The following is an 18,783-nucleotide window of genomic DNA, read 5'->3' as shown; positions in this document are numbered from 1 at the left end:
TTTTGTTTCCAATTTATTATTGTGCAATTATTACATCATGTTTTTATCTAGTTTTTATTTGTAATCTCCCTAACCATGGATTTCTCCACAGAAATAGGACAAAAAAATGCAGCTCATGGATAAGTTCCACTAGCATGGCTAATACTTTTTATAAATGATGTAGAGTTACAGCCTGGGTTAATACAAATCTATGTTATTTTATTCCTTTAAGAATTTAATTATTTTACTTCCTTCCCATCATATATTCTGAGGTTTAGCTGTACAAAAGTATGTTCATGCCCAGCGATTTAATAGAAAGATGCTTTAATTGCTCTTAGGCTAAAGAAATTGATTATTATAAAAAATAGCCACACTGTTTGAGACAGATATACATTAATTTCCCCAGTGACTAAAGTTGTTTAAAATATAAATGAAGTAACTTGCCTCCATAAAATCAAATAAATATGACAAACCATTTTAATTATTATTTTTTAATTCGGACATTATCTTTCTTACCCTCTTCCACTAATGAGCTTTCTCTGATGTTTACATGCTGGTAAATCTGTCACAACTATACCCTTCTACTTCATATCTGAGGGTTATGGAATTTAGAATTGACATTGACATCACTTGACATTGAAAAACTTGTTGTTATAATATCTATTCTTTTATAGCCTACAGGTTTGTTATCTCCCTGTTATAAACTTACGTAGGTCATTTCTAAACTTTGAAAAAGGGGTAAAGTGGAAAAGAATGGACAAGTGGAAAAAAATGGAATCTGCTCGTGTTTATTTTAGACTGGAACTGGATTAGACTATGGATTCTTGACCTTATAATTAGGTACAATAATAATAAACTCAATTTTGTATTTGTAGTCAAGTATCATAAATTTAATGTTTGATAATTTAATGTACGCAATTGGTGACAAATAAAAATTGGTCAAATAGATAATAGTGAGGAAGAACTTCATTTAGATTTCTTTGATATTATTTCAAATGGTCAATTTTTGTATATTTGAATTGATACATTTTAAATGATTTAATCTTGTTATTATATGCATATTACCCAATAGTATAGTACCACATCTTTAAAGAAATTAAAGTGTCCCAGATAATTGATCTGCCTATAAATCTATGCACATCTCCAGAGAAATAACACTATAGTTATTGGCCTACAAATAATTATGTGTTAATAAACGTATAATGTGTTGATGTGCGTATAACTGTTTGCATAATTAGTATCATACTTTGTACCCCTTTTTAAGAAAGTTTTTCAGGATTGTTACAATTATCAAATCTGTTTAAAAAGAGTCTGTACCACAATTCAATATTTCTTAGAAAGCTGTGAAGATGAAATATTTTTTGTGGCCTCCATTATTTTGCCATCCCTCTTTATTTCTTTATCTTTCATACATTGAATTCTGCCTCTTTTTCATCCTATCTTTTAAAGTCTCAGGAATTTTCGTGTTCCTCACTTGAACTGAAGTTACTGTTTAATATACATGTGTTATATTAATGTTGTATTATATTATACGATGAGAACTAAAGGAGTGTCAGAGGGATAGTATGGGGCTTAAGGCCACTTGCCTTGCATGTTGGCTGATCCTGGTTCAATCCTAGGCACCATACATGGTCTCCCAAACATTCCAGAAGTGACCCGTAGTACAGAATCTGGAAGAGACTGTGAGTACTGCCAGGTATGACCCCCAAAACTAACACTCCCCAAAAGGGAAAGTCTTTATTCTACTTAAAAGAACTTCCAGTACAAATAAAACTGTGGGAAAATGCTTTTGAAACTCTGCAGTTTCTTCTTTGTTCCTAGTAGGTACTAGATTATTCTATGAGTCATTTAAGCCAGCTCTTTTCAAAAATGCTTAGAAAGGAAAAGTGTACATTTTGAATAGGTGTTTCATTTTGTTAATGGAACCTCTTATCAGAGTTTCAGTTTATAACTGGGAGGATTATTGGCTTCCCTGTTCACACAGGAGCAAGGTAATAAAATGATAAGAAGATTGTCCAACATTTCCAAATAAATAAAAGTACAGGGCCAGAGAGTTAGTATAGTGGGTTGGGTGATTACTTTGCATGTGGCTGACCCGGGTTTGATCCCTAGCACTACATATGGTCCTCCAAGTCCTGCCAGAAGGCAGCAGCGCCCAAACAAATAAAGGCTACAAAACAAATATAATGGGGAAGCCTTGTTTTACTTCTACTGTTACAATGTGGTGGTGGTTGACAGAACCTGTCAACTCCAAAGCAAGAACTGCTATGGTCCCTAGCCCCAGGATTTTTGTCTTCCCTTGGGTCACTTTTGATCCCCAAATTTAAAAATTTTTCTAGTACCTCCCTAGACTAGTGTCATTTTCAAATATATCATTCTGGCTCTACTTTTTAATTGATTAATAAATACCTATTTATTAGGTAACAGAAACAATGCTAGTCATTTATGTATTTTATTTTATTTAGCCTGTTGGGTTTAGTAAAGATTATGATCCCCATTTCACATGGAAATCATGAAACTCAATGCACCAATCAGTCATTGTTTAATCATTCAAATAGATAAAGTTAGCTTCAAAGTCTGTCTTCCCTATTAAGACTTACAACTTCTTTTCATATAATATTTTTTTAACTAACACTGCATACATTATCTTATTTAGACTCTAATTTAATGCCATTTTGAGGGGGGAGGTTAAAAAAAACCCTAGGTGTTCATAATCAGATGTGCTATGTAAGTATAAGATGCCATCTTGGAAATCCCATCAGCCAAAACTAATTTAAAGGTTTGCTGATAGAAATTTTCTTTTCACCAAAAGCATCTGCTAGTGAAAATAATGATGTATTGTGAAAAAACACTTCAATAATCAAGTCTCTTCACTGAGTAAAATTGTTTCTCCATTCTCAGATTCTTAGATGAATTAAAATTCTGAGTTTTGAGGAATTACATAACATATTTCTTATGTCTAACAATGTCCTAACAGGGTTTTAGAAAGAGGGATTAGAAATTTTCTTTTCTGGATGTACTATTATCTGATGTTTCACTTTATGCTTATGGTTTGACTTTGCAGCTACATGCTTTTAAAAAGATTAATTATTGCTTCTTCAGATTATTTTGTTGTATCATCTTTGCATTTTATTTGTGTAATTTGTGTATACTCTTGACAATCATTTAGTGAAAACATAGGGACTTTATAATAGCATCTTTTTGTGTTTGTATTCTTAATGGCGATACTTATTCTATGCTCATATTTGAACTTTTCAAAGAAAATTTTGTTAGGAGATAAATTATAGGGCTCATTATTTTTTGCACCAACTCTAAGCATTTCTCTTTGAAATAATAATCTTTTTTTGAGTTTGACAAAATATCTTAAGACTTTGTAATGCATTTTGCCTGCAAAGTTCATCACGATATTTATTTGAAAATAAACTTGTTCTCTGAATTAAGGAAAAATAAAGAATGTTCCAAAAGTGCAATATCTTTAAGATTTAATGTGATTTATATATTCACATAGTAAAATTCTGTTATTCAATGGTGGGAACTACTTATATTTTGAGATGGTGGGAGAAAATGTAACTGAGATGCTGAGATCTTGTGTGCATTTTGGTTTTTTCCTCCAAACCATTAGCTCTTTTTGAAATGTTTTGGGATAGTATCCAATATGCACTTATCACTTATGGCTGTTTCTGAAATCTGGATAACATCTTGTGAGTGTGAATTTTTTGTATTGGAAGTATTTTCTAAGTAGTGTTCTCAATTTCTGAATGCTTCAGTGATTTAAATTTTAAAGAACTAAATCTGTGAAGCCAGTATCAATATCATTAAGTTGACCTTTATACTAAGGTGGTTTTTTTTTATTGTTAAGTCAACTGTATAAACTATCGACCAAGTTTCATTTATTTTTCTGCTAGAGAATGCTGTCTACTAATCATAGCAATGTCAAAAATAGCATAAATTATGGCATGTATAAAACTGTAAATTCACAATGGTATTTTAACTTTGTTTTTTTTCAGAGCATCAGAGCATCAGGCCTTATCCTATTGGAAACAATTCTTTTTGGATCCTTGCTTCTGTATTTTCCGGTAAGAAAGATCAATGTCACTTTTAAATAACCATTGATTTTATCTTAATTACATCATACCTTACTTATTTTTATGTTGTTTTTATGTTTGCTTACATATATTAATATATATGTAGCTACCTACTATGGTATAGTCCTATTTATATATTCATATATGAGTTGTATCTATGTATTAGTTACAGATATGTGAACAAGGACTTTGCAGATATATTAATAAACTGACTTTTATCTACTAGTTAACATTGACAAGTTTCATAATTTTCTCTTATAAAAAGGATCTTATTAATTATATGTCTCATATGTTGAGATGGCCTACATTTTATGTGAATTAACGTATAATGGGCATGCTTAATCCTCTTGCCACACTAGTAACATATCCATAAGCAGAAGGTATCAGTTTTTACTAATTCTATTCAACTGACACATATTTAGCAGTTATTGTGGGTCAAATTCTGGGCTAATCTCTGTCAATACTATGTGAGCATAATAAACTTGATTTCTTCCCTCAAGGATCTTATAATTTAGAAGATGAGGAAGATGATGAAGGCAATTATGCCATCATGCAATTAAAGCTAAGCTCAGACACTGATGAGAGGTATCCAACAACATTTGAAGAATAAAATATCAACTGTTTGAGGCCTGAAAGATGAGTAGATGTTAGGGAGGGAGGTAGAACTGCTGGGGCACCATTTTCTTTTTGATTTTCTCACCTGCCACCAGCTGTCCCACTTCAGCCGTCTTTGTTGATTTCTAAAGTTTTTTCCTACATCTCCATCCTTGAGTGTCTCAGAACTCAGTGCTTGTAGTTCTTAATTGATGCTCTCCCTTGGTGATCTCATCCAGCTGTAAAGCTTTTCAGTGTATGCTGTGATCTTTCGATTTATGTTCCACTGACTCCAAATTTTATACCGCCAGCCTAAACTTTTCATTGAGCTTCACATCCGTATTCCACTGCTTTTATGAAAAACCCATTTGAAGATACGACAGAATTTCCTAGTGTGTCCTTCAATGAAATACTGATCTCCTTCACCCCCAAAGTCAATTCTCTATCAGCACTAATGATTCTTATCATTCTAATTACTCAAGTAAAAATCTAGCTGTCATCCTTGGCCAGCTCTTTATTTTGACATTTATCCCCAAAGCCTTGGAGACAGCAAAAATCTAACTACCGTCCTATCATATTTACCGTTACCATTCTGGTTTAATGGACGATACATTTCCTCTGGGTTATTACCATAGTCTCTGAATGGCCTTTATCCAGACTTGCCCTTTATGGTGTCTGTTTTCAAAATATCAGCCAGTTTCAGCACCAAAATTAGAACATGGCTCTCCTCTTCTCATGTCTCTCAGAAGATTTCCATTTTACTTAGAGTAAAAGCCACAAACCCTAGAATGACCTCCAAGATCCCAAATGTTTTGGATCCTTGCCCTTATTACCACCTTTTCTAATCCTCTTACCTCATTAACTGTATTTGAGTTCCCAGTCTAATCACATTATCTACTTCTTGAATTACACTTTATATTTGTCCTTAAGATACAAATTTATTTAGATATTTTACATAAAAGACCCATATTAATGATGTTTTCTAATTCACTAGTATATAATTAGTAGTCTACAATATAATAATGCAGACTTTATTATGTCTGGTATTACTGTTCCATTATGAACGAGGTATGATGCATTTAATCTTTTGCACAGAGCTGCCAGGGAGACATTTAATAAAGTCAGAGAAACCACCCATTAATAAAAACCTAAAATTATTATAACCTGAATAATAATGTCAATTGGCTAAATATTTGTTGTTGATACTACCATTGCTCGAGCGGGCCCAGTAACGTCTCCATTGGAGACTTTGTTGTTACTGTGTCTGGCATATCGAATACTCTCGGTAGCTTGCCGGGCTCTCCAAGAGGGGCGGAGGAATCGACCTCAGGTTGGCCATGTTGGCCTCGTGTAAGGCGAACGCCCTACCGCTGTGCTATTATCTTTCACCCAATCTCTGCTATGTTAAAATACCTTTTTTCTCAGTAAGCCAGAGGGAATTTTAAAATAACAAATCCAAACTTTACCACTTGTATATCTTCCAGTATTTTTAGAATTAAGATTAAAAGGGATTGGGGATATAGTACATTGGTAGAGTGCTACCACACATATAAAAAATTCTTGAATAGTTTACAGTGTTATGTTTTTAATGTGCCATTTGCCTCCTCAGCCTCATCTAATAGCATTTTCTCCCCTCACTTTCTGCAACTAGTCATCCTGACCTTATTTCAATTCTAGATCTCATACTCTCATTGGTGGCGGGCATGATAAAGGCACTAAAAGATTTACACAATACTAGTTACTGAAAACATCAACATATTTCCTGAACATGGGAAAAGGGGAACTTTGCAGGTATGATAGCGTCAGTACTTCAATTGTCTGGAAAGACCCACCAGGACTGTTATAAAAAATAGCAGAAGAAAGAATATCAAGGTACTGACATCATGAAAAAGCACTAAGTTATTGCTGGTTTAAATGATGGATTAAAGAGTCCACAAAGCAAGGAGTGTGGGCAGCCTCTGGAAGCTGCTGAGGCAAATTTTAACTTGCTAAGATCCATTTGCGCCTTTAATTTACAAAACTGTAAGATAATAAATCTGTGTTGTTTTAAATCCCTAATTCTAGGTAGAGTGTTATAACATTAAGAGAGAAAAATAATAACTCTTCTTGTTAGACCCCTTCTATAGACTTTTAGTTTTTTGAAGTATCTTTCTCTCTTCCTTTCATTCCCATCTCATTAATTCCTTTGCAGTTTCCTTTGTCAAATTAACAGTAGCCATTCTCTCTCTCTCTCTCTCTCTCTCTCTCTCTCTCTCTCTCTCTCTCTCTGTCTTTGCTTTTCGGGTCACACCCAGCGATGCACAGGGGTTACTCCTGGCTCTGCACTCAGGAATTATTCCTGGCAGTGCTGGGGGACCATATGGGATGCTGGGAATCGAACCTGGGTTGGCCATTTGCAAGGCAAATGTCCTACTTGCCGTGCCATCGCTCCAGCCCCACAGTAGCCATTCTTTAGATTTCTTTTTCAGTATCACTTTTTCAGGTAAACTTTCCTTAACACTCCATTTGAGTCAAATTCCTTTTAGATTATGAATTCAACTTTGTTTTCCCACAAATTCTATCTCAGTTTGTAACTATGCATGTTAAAACTAAATTATTTAATTGGAGACCCAAGTTATAGTACATCAGGCAGGGCACTTGCCTTGCATGCAGCTGACCCAGTACCACAGAGGGCCCCTGAGCCCATTAGTAGTGATCCCTGTGAACCATTGGGTGTGGCTCCCAAACAAAATGAAATACCAAATTATTTAATTAATGTCATTCTCCTTCACAGACTAGTTTTGTGAGAGATCAAGTCTTTTTCTGTTGTGTTCACTATGCATCTTGCAGAACCAACTCAGAACTTTTGATATCTATATATACCATTACAGTCAAAACACAGTAAATTAGCTGTAAATGACTTAATGAGGCCACACACTATTGTCCTGTTCAAAGAGTCTCTAAAGAAATGCTTCATTGGAAAAACACTACGAAGGGTAGTTCTTATTTATATCACCTTATTTAATGACTACAGGCAAACGTTTGGTCTACTTCTATTTGTAAGAAGATTATTACTGGGGGGAGGGGGAGGGAGAGGCCCCTTTCTGCCCCAATAGAGCCAGCCCTGGCATCCAAAAACCTCCAGAACTCAATTGCCACTACATTCATGGCCCCTTTCCACACGCTTGGACAAGCCTCACCCGAAAGGGAATCTATTCCTGGACATCTCATACTTTACACCATTAATGTAACAAACACCATGTTTGATGGGGTATAAAGTAGAAGGCAACCAATCTTAGGGTTACACAGATATAGATATAAGCACAGAAGACTCAACCTTTAACACGTTACTAATCTCTTATAGAAGGGCTTAGTGGCTCCTGGGTGAAATTAAACAATCTTCACACACTTTCCTCTAAGAAACATTTTTTGTCTCATTTGTAGTAGATTATTCATAATAAGCAATACAAAATAAATTATTTCGGTTCTGCTTTGGAGGCAGGGTTTGGGGTTTGTGATGGAAACATTTGAAATATGGTGATTGGAAGGTATAATGGTGGTGGGATTGGTGTTAGAATATTAAATGTAATCAAATACTGTGAATAACTCTAAAATTAAAAATAAAAAATAAGATTGATACTTAATTCAAATGAAATGATTGCACTATTAACAGAGATAAAATCTATTTTAAAATGTAGCGATTTGGGCCATCTATCTCCAGGACATAAAAGCACTCTCCCAAAAGGACATATGCACACCATTATTCATTGCTGCATTCAGTATAATAGCTAAGATATGGAATCACTGTAGGTGTCAGTGATAGAAGAATGGATTATGAAGGTGTGGCATATATACACAATGGAATACTATGCAGCTGCAAGAAATTATGAAATCGTGCAATTTGCTGCAATAGGGTTGGAACTGAAAGATACTAAGTTGAATGAAGTAACCCAGACGAAGTAAGACAAACAGGATGATCTCATTTATCTGTGGAATATAGGCTACTGGATGAGGAAATGTGTTGTGGTAAAGGGGGGTGCTTAGCTCATCCTTGACCCTAGTGTTTAGAGAGGGGACAGATAGAGAAGGAAAGAAATCAAAGAGGAGAAAAGAGAACAGGTAGTAATGGGTGAAAAGGGCTTCGTTATACCCATGATATGAGCGAGGGGTATAGCCATATACCCAAAACACAGATTCAAAAGAACTGAAAACATGAGATCTAAGCAGCAACCACTGAAACTTTGTAATGTGCCTGTCATGGTGACAGATGGGGGTGGAGTGGGGGCTGGGGTGGGGAGGAAATCTGGGAACACTGGTGGAGGGAAGTTGACAATGGTAGATTGGATTGGTGTTGAATTATTGCATGCCTAAAACAAAACTATCGGTAACTTTGTAGATGATGGCTCTTTAATAAAATTTTTAAAAAGTAATTTTAAAAAAATGTATAGCTCTTTTAAGTAGAAGTACTCTGAAAAAGAAGACCTTAGAAAGGATAGTAAACATGAGACTATAAACACTCAGTTATTAGAGACCTCTCATTGTCTAGTGATTTTGAAAGGCATCTAACACACCTGAGTTTATGATATCTTACTTAAAGGGAAGAGAAGTGGAAATTTCATGCTAAAAACACAGTACTTCTAATCATTAATTCCGATATGTGTAGGGACTGGGCAGAAGAGGCAGGGAAAAGGACTTGCAAAATAAATTTTGACCAACAGAAATTTTAAGATGCCCTATCAACCTTGACTTCAAAGTTTGATCAGCTATTTCATCTTTCATAATATTAATTCTTTTTCTAACTTTTTGAAATAATAAGGTGGAGTTTCCAGGCTCATCCTTCATACAACTATTTTGAAGTTAATTAGTATTTATTCCCTGAAGACAGAATGGACCACGTTATTTAATGAATATTTAAACACAAAAGAAGATATAGAAAGATAGATGTTATCAAATATATTTTTTACAAAGAAATACTTTTACTTGACTCTGAAATGAGCATAAGTTTAATTGAGAGAATGGGAGATATCAGAAAGTGGTAGTGAAATAAGGTTACTTGGTGGTATTTCTATGAATATGGATGTATGAGCATACAGCCTTCTCAACTAGAGTAACTTGGTTACTAGTTGGACCCGGTTAACTGGCTTCCTTGAGTTAGAAATTAAGTTTCTAACTTTTAGCAAGACTTTTTTTCCTATAAGGAGAATTTCTTATTTGTTAAAAGAGATTTCTCTATTCCTGTGTGGCTTATACCATGGTTCACAAAAGTTTGAGTGGTGATTTATATCTCCTTGAATAGTTGTGCACTTGAATAAAATAGAATTGTTTTTTATCCCTGGGTTACAGGCATTGGGGATATTCACCATTCTACTGAGTTGTTATGCAATGAGCCTTTTTTCTTCTTATGCTGCATATTGTTGTTCACATTTGCAAGAATTAAGGTTATTTTTGCCTTTTCTAAGCAATCTTAGACTACAAATGATTTCATAACAATGCTTATATTGGAAAGTCCAAATTAGAGATTATCATCATTGTGCAGATGAGGACAGATCAAAATCTGACTTAATTTAGCATTGTTATAATTGGATAGCAGAGAGCCAAAATCTTTAAAATATCTTACAGATTTTCAAAAGAGACTCATGACTTGAAGTCCATATATTTATGAGCAAATGTTGCTTCATAAATACCTGAGAATTTTTATACAACTGTAAAAAGAAACTTTAAAAACCAATTTTCTGATTAAGTTGTATTAAAATGACATTTTAGAGTTTAGTAAAGAATATTAAATATCATGTAAAGTCTAGAAACTTCTTTTTTAATTAATTAATTAATTAATTAAACCAACTTCAGTTAATAAAGTGAACTTTCTCTCTAATCTTGCTTATTTATTTGGTTAGTAGATGTGACTTTTTATAAATGACATCAATCCACATAAAAACACAATGCTTATTTTCAGATTATTCCACAACCCCAGGTGCTAAACAAGCCTTCAAAATTACAACTGTAAGATTAAGACAGATCTTAGACTTGATTTAAACTTTATTTACACATGCAGAATGAAAGGCTGAAAAAAATGAGGCTTATTTCAGTTTTCCTCACTTAAGCAGTAGTACTGCACTGCACAGTAGTACTGTCCTCCCGTTGTTCATCGATTTGCTCAAGCGGGCACCAGTAACGTCTCCATTGTGAGACTTGTTGTTATGGATTTTGGCATATTGAATATGCCATGGGGAGCTTGTCAGGCTCTGCTGTAAGAGAGTTAAAAATAGAATGTAGTCCCTTGATTCCTGCTCCAGTCCTCTTTTACTCCATAGCAATACTTCTAATGGAGGTCTGAATGTGAAATAGGAGGCACAGAGGATGAAACAATGAATTTATAATGATTTTCAGTTTCACTTTAAGACCCAATATAGAACTCCGCTGAGTTTAAATGGATCATGTTGTCAAACTAAATAAAGTTTCTGAGATTCAATCACTTTGTCTACAAAAAAATGGCAATTTTATGTTTTAACTTAATAAATAAGCCTCTTAGATCATATCAGGTTGGTTTTAGTGGCATAGAACTAAGTCAGTTAAGAGACTGTTCCATGGTTGTCTCAAAGTCTAAAACAATTCAACGTTGTTATTTATTATCTGTATTATTTCTTTCCTGACGTCTGTTGTTTTCTTTCAGTGTATAAGACCTCTTTAAGATATAAGATCCTTTTATTCCTTGAGTGTTTTTAGCTGTTTAATTTTTGTCTCTTCTTCAGGAATATGAGTTATATGTACATTGGATTTTCTTTCCTTTTGTATTTATAATTTTTCTAATCATTTCCATTTCCTTTTTTGTTTCCATCAACTCTTTATTCCATGACCTTTATATGCTTTCCAGTTATGTTTATTCTGCATGAGTTGACTCTAATGTTCCTCTAACCTCAATAATATTTTTATTTTATTTCATTTTCTCTCCCCACCCTCCTCTAGTTTTCTTACTGTAGTTTCACCTTTCCTTATCTCTTCTTTGATCACTAATACTTTTAGTTTCCTTATCAGGAAGAATATATTTTCTATAATTTTTTGAGGCTGTGAAAATTACTTATTTGAACAGTTTATAATTTACCTAAAGTAATACCCCTTTGATTGTACATTCTTTGCCACCTTTTCAAGCATTCTGTGCTAGTTCTTTCCTGATACTAATAGATTATAATCATCACTTTTATAATAGTAGAATTAACATAACATAATTTTACTATTTAAATAACTTTAAACACATAATTTATGGCATTATGCACATTCAAAATCTTGTGCAACCATCCCCAATATCCATTTTTGAAACAAATTTCATCATCCTAAGTTAATACTCTATGTTCATTAATTAACTTTTAATTCTTCTTTAAGTGTTGGTAAGTTCAAAGCTCCTTTTTGTCGATAGACATTTGTGTGTCACAGATGTTTTATAAAGATGGAATCATGGATTATCCATCATTTCTTGTCAAACAGCTAATTTAACATGTTTCTAGAGTTCACCCAAAGTATGACAAGTCAGAATTTAATTATTTTTATGACTGAGTGATATTTCTTTGTATGCATGTACTTTGTTTTTATATTTATATATTGATGGATATTTAGCTTTTTCTACGTTTTGTTTCTTATAAATCATGCTGGTATTAATGCTGTTGCACAAGTAATTATTTGAGTTCCAACTTACTAGGGTTTTTTTTTTAGCATTTGCCTAGTAGTGAAATTGCTGGAACTTATGGTTATTTTAAGTGTACCTCTGAGGAAGTGCCAAAATGTTCCCTAAAATAACTACACCAGATTACATTCTAACCAATGCAGCATGATTTTATACACCCATAATGCTTGTTATTTTATTCAAAAAATGTTTTATATAAAGTGGCAGCTGATTGTGGTTTTGACGGTTACTTTTCATTTTTGACTGAACACTTTTTTTATTATTACTTTATGAAGGGAAGGTCGTTGAAATCAATCTGGGGGAAAGAACCCAGTGGTCTATAATTTAAGATTATTTTACTGTTCACTGCAAATGATTAGATAGCAGGTAGGTGTTGAAACAGGTTCTTTTTTCTTTTAAGATCAAAGGATGTCACCAATTTAGGATATGTTATAATACGGGACTTTGTCTTCTCTTTCCATACACTGGCTCAGGCTATATTCTTTGGGCAGGGTACTACTTAGGTATATCAACAAAGACAGCATCTCTCCAAATTTCCCTCCATATTGGATGGCACTTTTTACAGATAACTGACTTCTTGTTCCTAGTCTTCTTGATCCTTCTGAAACCTAAAATTCACTCTCCAGTGAATAGATCCCTGCTTTAGGAATAGCACAATTCTTCCTGACTGAGCTCTGAAATAGAACTATAATAGCTCCCAATGTCTTCCTTTATTTTGGTGATTTATAATTCGGTTTGAGGGTATTCTCTTTTCTTCTGTGGTGATTCTTATCCATTCTAATTGCTTAGCATGTACTCTTTGCATACCAATACAAATACATGTCTCTAACCCAAATGTCTTTTTAATACCAGACTCATATGCATGTCTACCTAATAAATACAAACACATCCTTAACTCCTAGTCCCATCACAACACAAAATGAACTTTGCCATAGATACTTAATCTTTCTAGAAACACAAGATAAAGCTTTGGCATCACTACTAACTTCCCTTTATCTTTACATTTCATCCTCTTTACCAGGGAATCCTAGTGGTTCTAGCTCAAAAGTATTCAGATCAAAGCAGTTCATATCGCTCAAAGTGTTTTCACCCTTATTTGACTTACCATCAATGAACAGTAAGTCATTGCAGTAACTTTCTAATTAAGTCTCCCTATTTTCTACTTTTGACATCCTACAATTAATTCTAAAAATAACATTAATAAATCTCCTTAAATGTAAGGCATGTAGTATTTCTTCAGTTCAACAGCTTGCAATAGTGCACTATTTCATTCAGAATAAGATCAACAGACCTGAGAAACCTGTATGATCTACTCTCTTATCACTTCCTAAGCTCACTCGTTTACATTGGACCTTTACACTGGACCCTTTTTTGTTTAGGGGGACAGCATTATTTCTGGCAGTCCTCAGAGGACTGTATGGGATGCCAGAGATCTAACCTCAGTCAACCATGTGCAAGGCAAACTTCCTACCGAATGTACTATCACTTTCGACCCTAAAATATCATCTTCTTGATAAAACTTGCTTTCTTTACCCAACTTTAATAGCAGTCTACCCTGTTCCTCATAGAATTTCTGATCTCTCTCTTTCACCCTGGTACTCATTTTTATATATAATTTATTACTTCATATGTACTTTTTGAATTTTATTCTCTTTATTTTTACATATATTTATTTTTGTCTCCTGCTTTTATAACATAAGTCCACTTTTAAATTTTAATGCCTGTCACATAGTTTCGAGGTTGGAGCAATAGCACAGTGGTAGGGCATTTGCCTTACAAGCGGCCAACATGGCTGACCCAAGTTCGATTCCTCCGCCCCTCTCGGAGATCCCGGCAAGCTACCGAGAGTATCTCACCTGCACGGCAGAGCCTGGAAAGCTACCCGTGACGTATTCCATATGCCAAACACAGTAACAACAAGTCTCATGATGGAGACGTTACTGGGCCCGCTCGAGCAAATTGATGGACAACGGGAGGAACGTGTCGTGTCGTGTCACATAGTGGGTAGTCAGCTAATATTTCAAATAATTTTGAACAAATAAATATTTTTCAGGCAATCTACAAAGATTGGTTCATGGCTTTTCTGTCACTAAGGATGAATTTCTATATATTTTAAAACTTTTTGTGGTTTTATCTATACTTCTACTTCTAGGGTTTTGGTATCTTTTGTTTAATTTTGTTTGGTTTGATTTGTTTTAGTTTGGGGGCTATACCCACCAGTATTTAGGGTTTACTGCTAGCTCTGCATTCAGGGATCACTCCTGGTGGGGCTTAAGGAACCATATGTGATACCATATAGAATATGAATACAGAGGACTGAGGCAATATTACAGAGTACGGTGCTTGACTTGAGTGCAGCCTACTCAGGTTCAAGTCAAGCACCATACTCTGTAATATTGCCTCAGTCCTCTGTATTCATATTCTATATGATTTATAAATGTCTATATTTATAAATGGATAACAGGGTAGCTGTTTTTATCTTACTGTGTCTCTATGTCTTGATCTCTGTCTCTATTTCTTATTTCCCTCTGGTACAATAACAAGGAATATATGTTTCATGTGTGTGTAAGAGAAAGAGAGAGAGGGGCAGAGAGACAGAGAAATGGGGGAACAGGGGGATTTAGAGCAATGCCCATTAGTATTCAGAGCTTACTTCTGGCTCTGTGTTAGGGATAACTCCTGGCAGGGTTCAGGGAACTATATGTGATCCTGGGCAAACATCTTACTTGGTTACTATCTCTCTAGCCTAAGCATCAATTATTTTAATTATTTATGTATTTATTTATTTATTTTGCTTTTGGGGTCACACCCGGTGGTGCACAGGGGTTACTCCTGCTCTGTATTCAAGAATTACTCCTTGGGGATTGCCCTGCCACAGAGACAGGGGGGATGGGGGGATGGGGATGGGAGGGATATTATCCATGGTGGTGAAAAACGGGCACTGGTGGAGGGATGGGTATCTGATCATTGTATAATTGAAACCCAAGCACAAAAAATTGTAAATCTACAACTGTAAAAAAATAAATAAATAAAAAATAATTCAAAAAAAAAAAGAATTACTCCTGTGGTGCTCGGGGGACCATATGGGAATCTAACTCAGGTCGGCCGCATGCAAGGCAAATGCCCTACCCTCTGTGCTATTGCTCCAGTCCTAAGGATCTATTATTTTTAAAATAAAAATTTGATTTCTAGTCTACAGTGTCATACTTGATCTTGCTCTTCACCCTTCTGATGTCATACACCACTGTTATCTGCCTCTTACTCTGTTTGCCTCGTTGATGTCCTTGATCAAACTCTACCTGAGCCCATTTTACAGCTTTGGTACTGTCTCCTCTTCCCGGAGCACTTTAAACCCCAAATCTTTGGTATTAACTCCCACATCTTTCAATATTTGTTTAAATGTCAACTTCTCAATGAAAAGAAATTCAGGAGCTCACTATTTTGGGATACAGAAGGAGGGGTTAATGAAAAAAATGAAATGGTAATAATCTTCTACAAATGCAGAGAAATTTCCCTGGGACAAATGATGACAGATTAATATAAGATACGGAGGCAGAAATGTCACCATTTGTCAGTAAATTAAGATCATAAATTATCCTGAGAATGCCTTCATTACAACGAATGGGGATATGCTGGCTCAGACACAGGTAGAGAATTTGACAATCAGATGGTTTGAATTAAAAGATTAGAAATTGTACATTTGCAGCAATGTCATAGCTACATTTTCCAGCTCTCTAGTAAATAAGAAAAGGGTAAAGTATAAATTCTTTGATATTTACCTTGCAGAAGTTTGTAAGTTAAGATTTTTGGCCATAAAAAAAATAGAAAATCCCTCTGTCTTTTTTTCCAATTTCTATTACTTCTCCCTTAACTGTACATTGGGCTGGGGAGATAGCACACCAGGTCAGACACTTTCCTTACTCATGATCTATCCAGGTTTGATTCACAACACCCTTATGAGTCCCCTCCAGGAATGGCTGCTGAGCACAGACCCAGAACTACACCTTGAGGACTCCAAATCGAATATTTTTTTTCTGAAATTTGTTGTTTTTAGTTTCAGTTGGAAAGAGGGCAACAGATGGATACTTTAGGTTTTAAAAATCATTTGTGAACATGTGATTTTATACAACTTTAATAGTCCATGGGACTATATTCAGTCTCATTTGTTGGGCATTTATATTAGCCAGACTACCAATACAGCACCGCCGTCCTTCTCGGAGAGTGTGGCAAGCTACTGAGAGCATCCCACCCTCACAGCAGAGCCTGGCAAGCTCCCCATGGCGTATTCGTTATGCCAAAAAACAGTAACAATAACGGGTCTCATTCCCCTGACCCTGAAAGAGCCTCCAATATGGCAGCTTTGGGAAAGACCAATGGGGAAAGGTTGATAAAATCTCAGGGCTGGGACAAATGGAGACATTAATGGTGCCTGCTCGAGTAAATTGATGAACAAAGGGATGACAGTGATACAGTGATACCAATACAGTGATTCTAACTTTTACCTCTGTGGTCTAACATGTGAATAATTTCACATATAAAGATATGAAAACACTTGAAGATATTTAAGAAAAATTAGTTACAGACCCTTCCACTCCCACCCAAATAGTCTGAGTTGAAATTAGCAAGTGTCTTTAAAAATAGTTCCTCTTCAAGGACAAAAAAAGCATTGTAAAAGACTTGGAAACATTATGCTAGGTGGTAGGAAATAATCTTTTTAAAATGACAAGAAGGTGACATTTTGACAAGACAAGTTATACCTTAAATGTCAGAGGCTACAAAGTGTTGGTAAAGAGTGATTCAATAAAAAAAACTAAAATATTTTTTAAAAGAGTCACAATTCAGCAGGTTAGACATGTTACTTGAATAAAATAGCAAAAAGGTAAAGCTACAAAAGCATTGTGAACACATGCAATTCTTTTACTAAAAACCCAACCACAGCTGGAATTCTGTTCCCAGCCTCATACAAAAGTGATTGAAGGAATCATTTGACCTATGCCCTATATTCAAAATGTCAACTGGGCTATCAGGAGAAAGATAAGATTATTTTCTTAGAATATATTAGAGAAGAATGCAAATTAATATTTTTGTTTATACTAATTTTCCTAAAAGCTGAGATTATTATGTAGAAATATCTCTTTGTGTTATAATTCTGAAATAATAGGAAAGCAGAATAACTATATTTTGTGAAAATATGAGCACTGTTGACTTAGCCTTAGAAACAATATAAATTATCTAGAGGAAATGTTATTCTTAATTAACTATAATTTCCATGATTTTTCTATTCCTGACTATTGCAAATTGAGATTTATATAGAATGTCACCACTAGGCCTCAGAGGTAAAAATATGAATAATTCTAGTGTAGGTCTGTTTATATGACATCCAGATTCATAGGAATGAGACCTGGAGGAAGTTGGAGATCAGGTGGCATGTTAGATAAGACTTTAAATTATAATAAGCTATTTCATTTAGTATTACAGAAAGGAAGGGGATGCCGATATGGGTTGGAACCTAGAATCAGAACAAAAATTAGAACTTAGGATGTCCCTAAGAATGTGAAATGTTTTTTACTTATTCTTTCATTTTCCTGTCATTCAGGACTTCACACTAGAGCCAAGCAGTATCTTATTGCAGTTGAGTTTGAGCACATTTCTGAGTCAACTACAACTTTCTAGTGACGGACAGTGCCTTCTCACACTTTGTGATAAACTTTACATGGTGTAGAGTGATCAAGATTTTGTCTCTCCTCCAAACAATTGTACTTGCTCTGACAGTGACTCTCATGGACATGAGTTCTGAAGATTCTGTAAGTCAAGTCCGATTCAGTCTAGATTCAGACACACCCTGATCCAAGTGCTCTTTCGATCACCTGACTTTCTTCATCCCAGTCATTCCATATGTAGGCTGATGTCAACTATCATACCGCAAATCAAGAACTTGACAATTATTCAGTTACATTGATCTTGTGGACAGATAGTTAGTAAATGTTCACGATCACAAACACAATCATTCTGTTGTTCTTCAATTGCCTCAAGCAGGCACCAGTAACATCTCCTTATTCCTAGCCCTGAGATTTTAACAGAGCCATATTCAATCCTCTTTCAGGGTTAGGAGAATGAGACCCATCATTATTCCTGGTATTTGGCATATTGAGTACAACAGAGGAAGTTGTCTAGACTCTGCCCTGTGGGCAGAATACTTTTAGTAGCCTGTGGGTTCTCCAAAGTAAGAACGAGATAATAAGATGTCACATTTGCAGCCGCACACTTCCGGGAGCTGGGTTTTATAGTCTCTGGGTCTTGGCCGTTGATGGGACCATCTGGCACAGGAGGCAGCTGGTGAGTGTAATGCCTACCTACTGGAAGTGGGGGATCTGGGTAAAGAAGACCCAGTCCCAATCCAAGCGGCTTGGAGATCTCAGCCCCAGGACCCGCATGCCTGGGTTCCTCTGCCAGTTCATTCATGCATGAGGC

The 18,783-nt window shown here is 35.1% G+C and overlaps 1 protein-coding gene across 1 annotated transcript in view; it reads left to right on the top strand.

Moving 5' to 3' along the window:
• GPR158 (G protein-coupled receptor 158) overlaps positions 1-18,783 on the top strand; it is a 346,381-nt gene that overhangs the window by 247,261 nt on the left and 80,337 nt on the right. The window contains exon 5 of the mRNA XM_056131077.1: positions 3,987-4,055. Within this exon, the coding sequence (XP_055987052.1) occupies positions 3,987-4,055 (69 nt within the window). The remainder of the gene's footprint in view (positions 1-3,986; positions 4,056-18,783) is intronic.

The sequence above is a fragment of the Sorex fumeus genome, unplaced genomic scaffold (genome assembly GCF_029834395.1).
Source record: "Sorex fumeus unplaced genomic scaffold, SorFum_2.1 ptg000007l, whole genome shotgun sequence".
NCBI lineage: Eukaryota > Metazoa > Chordata > Mammalia > Eulipotyphla > Soricidae > Sorex > Sorex fumeus.
This window is presented reverse-complemented; position numbering and strand designations above follow the sequence as displayed.